At 36.2% G+C, this 11,627-nt stretch overlaps 1 protein-coding gene across 1 annotated transcript; it reads left to right on the forward strand.

Moving 5' to 3' along the window:
• The first annotated feature begins 18 nt into the window (after positions 1–18).
• Positions 19–10,925, forward strand: LOC138315299 (high-affinity choline transporter 1-like). Its single transcript, XM_069256198.1, has 8 exons — positions 19–305; positions 816–923; positions 2,474–2,629; positions 3,763–3,911; positions 6,822–6,968; positions 7,420–7,549; positions 8,203–8,420; positions 8,910–10,925. Exons 1-8 carry the CDS (start codon positions 140–142, stop codon positions 9,465–9,467), a joined length of 1,632 nt encoding a protein of 543 aa, XP_069112299.1. The 5' UTR covers positions 19–139; the 3' UTR covers positions 9,468–10,925.
• Positions 10,926–11,627: the final 702 nt, after the last annotated feature.

An 11,627-nucleotide genomic window follows, 5' to 3' on the forward strand; every position in this document is an offset into this window, starting at 1 on the left:
TCGTTACAGTTCGTGACACACATACGCATCGTATATTTCCCTATCAAATTACGTTTCAGGTCTATCTCAATATACAGAGCACACCCATACAGACCTGGATGTTTGCTTCTCAATAGCGAGCTTTTTTTGGTGTTAAATCATGGCGGTGAACGTTCTTGGGTTGGTTGCTATCGCAGTATTTTATGTCATCATTCTAATTATTGGAATTGTGGCTGGGCGTAAAAGTACCAAATCTAACGATGCTGAGGAATTATTCGTCGCCAACAGGAGTTTTGGTCTCTTTGTGGCCAGTTTTACAACGGCTGGTAAGCATTCTTTTCAGTAATGCATTTTGTAATAACACTGGTAGTAGTTGTTGCCATCAATGAGATTCTATGTTGAAACAGTGGTTGTCAGTGAATCATTTCAGTCTCGTGAGTTTGTACTGTAGAGTACATATATCATCTTCCGCTCAGGCATTAGTTAAAGATCGAACTCAGGTTTGCAAAAGTTATTTGGTTAATTTAGGATCATTGTACATCGTCATCCATCAAAGTATATTTGTTTTAAATTTCAGATAATCGCAATTTCTATTACACAATTTTCATTACATCTGGCTTCGTATTAATTACCTCATATATTGTGCATGTCTCCCTCACAACTTCTAGAAGTGAAGATGTATGATGATTTGATTAAAATGATGATCATAGTCTTTTAAGAGATGATGGTGATTATTATGATGATGGTGATGATGAAATTGATTATAATGATATGATGATAATGTAAAATGTAATGTTGAAGAGTTACTGTTATATTGTTCCTTTCAATATTGACAGCTACCATGGTCGGAGGGGGCTACATCAACGGTACAGCCGAGGCTATGGGGAGAGACGGTATGGTTTGGGCTATCGGGCCCATCGGCTACAATATTGGAATGGCAATTGGTAAATATAATTTGGTTATCAATCTTAGTATAAGGCAATGTCAATATTACATCTATCAGATTTCATTTCCTGACTAAAATTATCAAAAAGTTTATCGTGTTGCTAGACAAAATTTAATACTAACAGTTTTTAAATTTTGCAATTTTGTTATATTCATACATTTCTCATTTTGTTTAGTTAAATTTGCAATCATAGCAATATCCACGCGAAACCGCTTAACAGCCCCGCGAAAGTAACCTGCTCTACGCTCTGACGATTTAAACAAATTATGTTATGTTGGATTCAAAATTATTATAAATGTTGGTTAATTTAGCTTAACTATAGCAATATTAATCATTATAAATATCATCGCTGATTCATCAATGGTCTTCGTGGGACACCTAATATTAATCTCCCTCGAAGTATGGTTACAATTAGTGCAACTCTGCGCTTCTAAAACATATCTAATTATTTCTAAAGCTAGAAAGAGAATATGTCACGTGGCTATAACAATATTTAGTTTGTTCATACTACGTAATCATCACAGACATTAATACATGTACCAGGCTATTTCATGCACAAATGAACATTAAAGATGCTCCACCGCTGACAAAAAGCATTTTTTCACTATCTAAAACAGGAGCAGACGATTAAGTATTTTTCTTCAGTTTCAAAAGTTACTTACTTTACACCGTTACCATCACTGAAAAGTTTGAGCTTTTAATTTGACTTCAAGTTAAAAATATGAAAAATAATTAATTGCATCCCGAAAAAATTCCATGGCACTATATCCTATATGGAATGAAGTACTGATTGCGCATGCACCAAAGGCAAAATAAATTATCTTTTATTATTTGTTGTGTTAATTAGTCATATATATACACAATTAAACGCCAATTATTGTTAAAATGATAAATATCATTTATGCTCTGTCGGCGGTGGAGCATCTTTAAAATTGATCTCACACACACAAGCATTCACAGACACTTTCTTGTCAAACATCACAATTCAGATAAAGTCGATTTTTTGAACTTTTACTACAAAATGATAAATATATTATCATTCTGAACACGATTAGACATTGCATATACCCCCCTTTAAACCGCTCCTCCCCCTCCCAAAAAAACCACACACACACACACACACACACACAAAGGCATAATATCAGTTAACCCTGCCTTAGCGACCACCTCTGAATAAAGTTCACCTTTTTAATAAGACCACTTTCGCAGGGTCCTAAAATGTCAACAAGTGTATGAACACCACCTGGCTATAAAGACAATTTCCCATTTGTCCTTTGTGTAATCCATAGAGATATGTTGGACTATGTCTTGATATGGTATCTGTACCATACCTTCTCAGACAGTCCTTTCATTTTTCTATAGCAAATGCATCCATACGGACCATAGCTGCCATACCATGTCGTATCGTCTTGTAAAAACAGAATGCCAATACATGGCTCCATAATATGAAGGTGTATTTTATAGCTATGCACTATATCAATATGTTAGAAACATCCCTTTTAAATATATGTTTCAATGAAATTTGACAATAATTTTGTATATCTTTAGCCGGAATAGTGATCGCGCCAAAAGTTCGCCGTATGGAGTTCTCCACGATCTTTGATCCGTTCCAGCAGAGATACGGAAACAAAATGGGAGGATTACTCTTCTTCCCGGAGTTGCTAGGCGACCTATTCTGGGAGGCCGCCATTCTTGGAGCTTTAGGTACATTGGTAATGTGGACATAATGCATTTTACGTTAGATTTTTTATTTGTTTGTTTGTCTGTCTTCTTTTTCATTTTTTTTAAATTTATTTTTGCTTTGCTTTCGTTTTTTTTTAATAAACTAATTCACCTTCTTTTGATAATAATTGAATTTACAGTATACTTTTATTATTCCTTTGACGCCGTCGGTTCGAATTCTTATACGTCTTTCAACTATTACTTCCTGCATTAAATTAAACAATGCATTAGACCGTGAGGTCAGTTAAAGTTAGATTTTTAATGTTGGTAGGCACTACTCTTGCTACACTTTTTTTTCTGTATTTATAGGTACCACTCTTTCCATAATACTGGGCCTGGATATGACCATGTCCGTCAGTAAGGTTTTTTTCTCTATTTATAGGTACCACACTTTCCATAATACTTAGCCTGGATATGACCATGTCCGTCAGTAAGGGTTTCCTCTCTATTTATAGATACCATACTTTCCATAGTACTTGACCTGGATATGACCATGTCCGTCAGTAAGGTTTTTTCTCTATTTATAGGTACCACTCTTTCCATTGTACTTAGCCTGGATATGACCATGTCCGTCAGTAAGGGTTTCCTCTCTATTTATAGGTACCACCCTTTCCATTGTACTTGACCTGGATATGACCATGTCCGTCAGTAAGGTTTTTTTCTCTATTTATAGGTACCACACTTTCCATTGTACTTGACCTGAATATGACCATGTCCGTCAGTAAGGTTTTCCTCTCTATTTATAGGTACCACCCTTTCCATAGTACTTAGCCTGGATATGACCATGTCCGTCAGTAAGGTTTTTTTCTCTATTTATAGGTACCACACTTTCCATAGTACTTAGCCTGAATATGACCATGTCCGTCAGTAAGGGTTTCCTCTCTATTTATAGGTACCATACTTTCCATAGTACTTAGCCTGGATATGACCATGTCCGTCAGTAAGGTTTTCCTCTCTATTTATAGGTACCACACTTTCCATAGTACTTGGCCTGGATATGACCATGTCCGTCAGTAAGGGTTTCCTCTCTATTTATAGGTACCACACTTTCCATTGTACTTGACCTGAATATGACCATGTCCGTCAGTAAGGTTTTTTTTCTTCTGTATAAATAGGTACCACCCTTTCCATAGTACTCGGCCTGAATATGACCATGTCCGTTATTGTGTCCGCATGTGTAGCAGTCGTGTACACTTTCTTTGGTGGCCTCTACGCTGTAGCCTACACCGACGTGATACAGCTCTTCTTCATGGGAATAGGTCTGGTACGTAACACCAATATTTGAGAGTTCGGTCTTGTGCACAACGTCAAGTGTCAATGTGCGAATTGGTCTGGTATGTAGCATTAATGGAACATAAATAGCATCAATGTTAAGTTTCAAATGGGCATTGTGTAACTCCAATGTCCAAGGGCCAATCATTGGTCTGTTACCTAGAAAAATGTTGAAGGGTAAAAATGACTGATTTATTGGTAGCATCAATTTTCAAGGATTCTTCTTTGCCGTGAGTAGTAGATAACTTTAATTTCCATCATGTAAATTGTTCTAGCTCTGGAATTGTAGGGTCAATACTTAATTATCGAACATAGGGATTGGGTTAGTATACTTAGTATTTAGCATTAATGTATAGAAATCGGTCATAACACCCTATGTCAAACTATCCATCATAGCAAACACGTCTGGTTTAAAATCACACGGGTTTAGTGTATATTTGTCGACCGATGGCTTGATAAACCTGGCAAAAGTTCACGTCTGTATGCTCCGCAACCTTCACAAAGACAGATAGTATATGGAGATTAGTCGTGCAATGCTTCAAACAGAAATAAAAAGTTATATTTCAAGGTAATTATAGAATCATACAAGTATATTTATACCAATTTCACAGCTGCCAACCGGAACTAAGTGTTCAATAGCTGGTGCACATGTGCCATGCAAAATACACTTAAAAGGTCACATTCATTCCTGGCGCATTTTGTTTGAACTGACTCTCTGTTATTCTTATGTATTTGTTATAGTGTGCGGACATGCAGTTGGTTGATGTAACTGATTTTCAAAATGTAACTGTATAATGATTTTTATGAATAACTTACTGTTAAAGATGCTTCACCGCTGACAAATTGTATTTTTTTCTCTATCGAAAACATGAGCAGACGAATAAGTATTTTTCTTCGGTTACAAAAGTTACTTACTTACACAAGTACCACCATTGAAAAGTTTGAGCATCTAATTTTACTTCAAGATACAAATATTTAAAATAATTAATTGCATCCCGAAAAAAATCCGTGACACTATATCTTATATAGAATAAAGTAATGGTTGCTCATGCACCGATAGCACACTAAATTAGTCTATATTATTTTCTGTGTAAAGCAGACATATATATATATATACGATTAAACACCTATTATTGTTCAAATGGTGAGTATCGTATGCTCTGTCGGCGGTGGAGCATCACTACACCACGCGGCAAAATAGCCAATTTGTTTAGTGTTTTAACTTCCTTTTATGTCATGCAAAAATATGTTCTGATGTTATTGTTGTTATCGATATAAGATTTATAACACAGCCATGACAAAGTGCAAATCTTCATGCCTCTCATTATGTAGGTAAATATCGTACTCAAATGATTATCACTGTGTTTGAAATTAATATTTACTATAAGTGAGCCATATGTTGTCTTTGTTCATCAACTAGGTCACATTGTCTTTATAGAAAGAACAAGATTAATGTATTCAACCCATTTGTTGGTATTTTGACACCTGCACAACAGTAAGTAAAGCTGCACTGAAAATATTCAGATCAGATACACATCACCCGGTAGATCGTATGTTAAACACACAGTAAACACGTAACGAAACACCATGTTACATTACCGTAACAATGGTATTGTGGTCCCTGTGTTATTATTCCTTCCATTATAATTTCTTAAGCGACAATATGATTCACAGCATGAGAAAGAAACTCCACCTAGTCCACGAGATGGAACAACATTGGATTACTTTAAATTTACAATTTTGTATCAGTTTAATTTTGAAGTCTTTTATAGAAGACCACCCGACCGGGGAGAGAAGTATAAAATTTACGCATTCGTATATAAGCCTAAGCTGCTGGGATTAAAATGAAAAAAACTCTGTGTGAGTCCGTGACAATACAACACTAAAAGACAAATACATTTTGCGTAATACATATATTTTTGAGATAAGTCACGTGGATAAATTATCAGGCTTCAAGAAGAATCAAGATTCGCGACATTACATATAGATAATTACAACAGTATGTTTTGCTCACAAAATATAGTACGAATATTTGCGACGTTTATTTTCTGTATATTTCAGCAATTGAATTAAAGCAGACCGCCTATTAGTGAAATTGCAATCCATTCAAAAGGAGGAGTGTCAATTTGGGCCCTTTGGTGGCCATGACCGATAAGCAATATTTTTTTGTTTACAGATACCCGGGGTTAAGGACATCATGATATGACATATGATTAAGGTCAGGTCGGAGTCCCTTGTGAATTATGAGGGTTAAACAGGAGGGGCAATGTTTTTTAATTTGTCTCGTTTTGTTGGAACCAAATGATAATTTTGAAGGATGTTTCATGAATTTTGATGCAATTATATGTTGAAAGCAAAACATTTTGGAAAATATAACTTCATGTCAAAAAATAGGTCACAGTGACCTAATTTTGTTAAAAGTCAATTATTCAAGAATTAAGTTCATCTGGTGCCATAATGTACCAAAAAAAATGTTAGATATAGTATATAAGATTGCGTCGAGCAATATATTTACATCTTGTAAAATTATGCGGTTATTTAATGATGACATTGAATAAATTTATTATGTTAAGGAGGTATTAAAACAAATATCTGAGTTTCTGATGAGAATACACACAGATTCAGATTAATCTTACTAATTCTATCAAATATATTTTTAAAATTCCAAATTTATCGAGGGAAAGACTCATTTTCTAATGAAATCACTACGCCGTTTTATCAGTCAATCAAAAGTGACGTTACAACGCCGCTTTTTCATTTTTGAACCAATGGAAATGCATATTAGAAGCAAAATTGAAATATTATTTTTTAGGATTCAACGAACACTTCCGCTGTAATAGTGTTAAGTCCCTGTAAAAAGTTCGATAATCAATATTATGTTTATATTTTCTCATTTGTCTAGGTGCTAGCCATACCCTTTGCCATCAACAACCCTGCCGTGGACATGTCCCGCGTAGAGACGTCATGGACGGGAACACTTGAACCAGCAATGATAGGGGTATACATAGACACCATTTGTATGCTAATTATGGGAGGAATGCCGTGGCAGGTTAGTCTTTGTAACAGGATATTCTCACTTACGCTTTGTAGCAAGTAATTACATCACTGAACATAAGGAAATTTGATGATGACACTTATTCACAGAAGTACTTTTGGCAATACAGTGCTTTTGGTAATCAAAAGTTTATCTCCAGCGCTTATTATGATGCATTGTTACTGTAAGTCAGTTGACTTATCATGCATTTCAGAAGTTTTTTTAGTCTTTCATGGATTCTAAATTTCACGATTTCCATTTCAAAACCAATGTGCGGATATTAACTTTTGTGGATTTACCAGTTGGTATAAAATACCTACCATGAATGAGGCAGATATAATTTCGCGGAGATAAACTTTCACGAATTTACATTGACCGCGAAAGTAAATCGCACGCGAAAGAAAACTGGTTTACAGTATTTGAAGCGGTTTATTGTATATAAGCTGTGATTTTGCTTGTTGATTAGGCGTTGTACCAGCGTGTGTTGGCCTGTAAAAGCCCAGCACTTGCCCAGAAAGCCACTCTCTTGGCTGCTGCCATCTCTCTTGTCCTTGCTATCCCTCCGGCTGCTGTAGGGGCCATAGGGGCAGCCACAGGTAAAGTTGTTGACATCCACATAGACTTCATCTCTATACATCACAAACTTAATAACATACTGAATTACGTTTAAAGTCTTAGTTAGGGATATCAAAAAGAGTTTTAAATATATGATTATGTGGCGTTTTATGAAGCGAGACCGTGTTAAATCTTCACAAGAAGTTTCTGCTTACCGGATCCATTTACAAGTTCGCATAATATTATATTTTGGGGACAAAAATACTGCACGGAGTGTTGCTAGTCTAAACATCTTTTTAATGTTGTTGTTTTATATGGGTAATGGTATATTGTTAGAATTACAATTTTTATAGCGTGTTGTTATATAATTATACTGTAAACCAACTATCTTTCGAGGCTGCCAAATTTCGCAATGTTGATTTCAAAATGTTTTCGCGGAAATTAAGTTTCGCGAATTTAAAATTGAATGAAGGTATCTTTGAATTTAATTATGCAAGAATTCTCTAAAAAAAAGCAATTCGCGGAGATAGACTTTCCCCAATATTCCCTGATCGCAAAATTTACGGAAATGCATAGAACGCGAAAGAAAATTGGTTTACAGTACCTTGTCGGCCATTATGGTACATGCCTTACCGAACGCCCAAGAGACAATTACTTGATACTAATGGACCAAATTTGATTTATTTTCTTTTAGATTGGAATGCCACCGACTTTGACGGACACATACCACTTGAGTACAGCCAGTGGACTCACATTTTCCCCATGGTGCTTCAATACCTCTGTCCAGTGTCCGTGTCCATCATCGGTATAGGGGCCGTTTCGGCAGCAGTTATGTCCTCGGCTGATTCGTGTGTTCTCGCAACTGGAAGTGTATTTGCTAATAACATATATAAAAACATCTTCCGACCAAAGGTATATTTGAAAGATTTCTAAATATTTATGGTTCACTTTAATTATTTCACTACTGTTGGAAGTATACGATACATGTATGCCAATATACCGCTAGTATCTACTACTATTACATTACCATGTGATCACCTCGTCATAATACTCGACGGACAAACCGTTCAGTCTATGCAAAAATAATAGAAATGAGCATATTATATGAAATTAAATTATGTGCTTTTCTTGTAATATGATGGTTCGGTACAATGTCAGAGATAGTTCCTAGCGTTACCAAAACCCCATATCAACGTGCTAATAATGCCTAATTCGGGTTACAGTCTTGGACAAATATCGTTGAAACAATGTGTATATCGACGGTTAAGAGCCACTCTGTGAACTTTGGTTCTTATGTTATTTTCTCACTGAAAATTATTAAAGCATACAACATTTTCATGATAGGGTGTCCATATTGTTATACTGTAGTCTTACATGATAATATTACGTTTTACATTTCAGGCCTCCGACAGGGAGATCGTCTGGGTCCTCCGTGGTACTATAGTCGCGGTGGGAGCCGCTGGTGCAGCCATAGCTTTGACAGTTGGAAGTGTGTATGGACTATTCATCCTGTGTGCTGACCTAATGTACGTCATACAGTTTCCACAGCTCGTCTGCGTCCTGTGGTTAAAGTGCGCCAATACCTACGGCAGCTTCATAGGCTTCTTCGTCGGGCTTTTCCTCCGTGTTGCAGGCGGAGAACCATTCCTGAACATTGACTCTTTGATAAATTATCCTCTCTACCACGAGGAGTACGGACAGCTCTTCCCCTTCAAAACGCTCTCAATGCTCTGTTCGCTTTTCTCTATCATTGGTTTTTCTTATGTAACAGAGCAACTGTTTACACGTGACATTTTATCCAAAAAATTCGATGTCTTTCGTTGCTATACGGACAACGAAGACATACAAAATCCAGATGATGTTGACATGGAAAGAAAAGAACCTCTCATGACAGATAAAGACCAGTTCAGGAATGGCCGGTACGAACTTCGTACGCAAAATAATGCAAATTCCTTCTGAAGACTGATTGTTTATCGAAATCCATAGTCCTGAGCCTCGTCTGAGATGTTAGACAAAGGTTCTTCAAAAGCTAATAGGTTCTTACCATAATCAGAAACATAATATTGTAGAAAACGGTGTACCAAATATTGCTTAAAATACAGTAACACCAAACACTAGTTTCAAAACTCGTCATGATTGTTCCTTCAAAATAATATCGATGATTGCTTTGTTAAATTGTTATGCGTAACATGCATAACGACTCCAATCTATGCATTGGAATCTTTATGCATAGACTTTTGTATAAATTCAAGTGTAAAATGTCAGGCATACGAAATTCAACTTTTCGTTAAAACCCTTTGTTGATGATGAATGGCAGCTCCGTTTGTACACTCACTACATAGTACCAGCATGATGCTATAAGGGTACGGTAATAGCATTTAAACTTATTTACAATTGTATTTCAGTTATTGTAAATTTGTAAATGGTTACATTAGTTATCCAACGAACATCGGTGACTAGGCAGCTCAATCGGTAGAGCATCCGGCTAATGTTCCAAGGTTCTAGCTCCGGTAGTTTGAACGCTACAGTATTCTGTATGTTTTTACATTCCAGGCAATGAAACATTTTGAATATTTTTACGATGTGTGCATTTTTTTTGTAACACATATTGGGTAGATCTTGTTTGAAAATACAAGGCGCCTGTTGTAAACATAATTGGGCTTTTGAAAATTGAATAAACAATGGAGCTTTACACCTGCTTAATCAAAGTTTCTAATCTAGCAGGAAAACTGTCTGTATCGAAATCCTACAAACATCTCACATAAGTCAACAACCATACCACAGCCACCCAAACATGAACTTAATATATGTAAAACAACAAATACACAGGAGGACGTTCTTAAATCATATTGATTTGCTGTTAAGGTAAATCATAACCAAGCAAGCAACAATTAGATTAGATTAATCTTCAGTATTGCTACATTTTCTCTTACATTGTTACTGATAAGGTATAATTGAATAATGGCATTCGAGTCACGAACAAAAATACTAAACTTTTGGCGAGGAATATTACACGTACAAGGAAAATGTACCAACTCTGTATTATATTTCCAAAAGATACCCAACCATATTAAAATACATTAAGAAATAACCTATATTCCCAAACCTACCACTAAGAGAATACTTATTTTGGGTTACAAGGAAGTGACATTTTGTCGTCCATACTGTAAGTGAATGTGGTTATTCAAAGCGAGTATTTAACACCGCGATTTTCTAAAGTTTCGCCAGGAATATTTTCATAGTGAAAAAAAGATTTTCGCGACAGGTGTTTAAAATCCGCGAAAATTATAGCCGCGATATAGTAGAACCAACGTGATCTAAATCGCCACGAACATAAACTTGTTAACAGCAAATAATAGGTCAGTGATGGTTTAAAGCATTCATGGAAATAAAGAAAATTACGTGTATTATATTAGATGTTCTTGTTGATTTTGTTGTATTTAAAGGCCGATGTGCGGCCAATATCGAAAAACCTTTGATTTTAGAAGCCAGGGAGCGATTCCGAGCATCCTCGATAATCCAGGGGGTGTTCCGATCACTTACGATCTCTACACCCCGGGACCTGGATTTTTTTTCTCTTTTGTTTATTTACTCATCAGTAAAACCAACTGGAGGCAACAGAACAGAACAGGTAATTTAGTCCTTTGATTGTACATCAAAGAGGCCGTATATAACAGGTACACTGTGGTTGACTATGTGGCTTTGAAGTTGGGAGTCGCTCTCTCTGTAGTCTTCAAAGGGAAAATCTTTGCTGGTCTGTGATTGGTCAAATATTTTCAGCTGAGCTGCCTTCAATTTCACTATGAGATAGTCCAGGGGTGTAGAGATCGTAAGTGATCGGAACCCCTGGAGTATCGAGGATGGATTCCGAGTTACTTTTGTATGCATATGCAATTCATCACTAGTAAACGTCATTTCTTTAGAGAATGGGTGACTGGAATGGGCTGTTGCTACACACACACACATATATATATGACAGGTTCCTACATATGCATTGCATGGATGTAGGTCTAGATAAAGCGACATGATGAAACAATGACAGGGATGTACTGTTAACGTTCTGAATGGACTTGGCTCACAGCCTTCGTGCACTAGAACAATAAATGTACAGTCCAATGT

The sequence above is a fragment of the Argopecten irradians genome, chromosome 2 (assembly GCF_041381155.1).
Source record: "Argopecten irradians isolate NY chromosome 2, Ai_NY, whole genome shotgun sequence".
Classification (NCBI taxonomy): domain Eukaryota; kingdom Metazoa; phylum Mollusca; class Bivalvia; order Pectinida; family Pectinidae; genus Argopecten; species Argopecten irradians.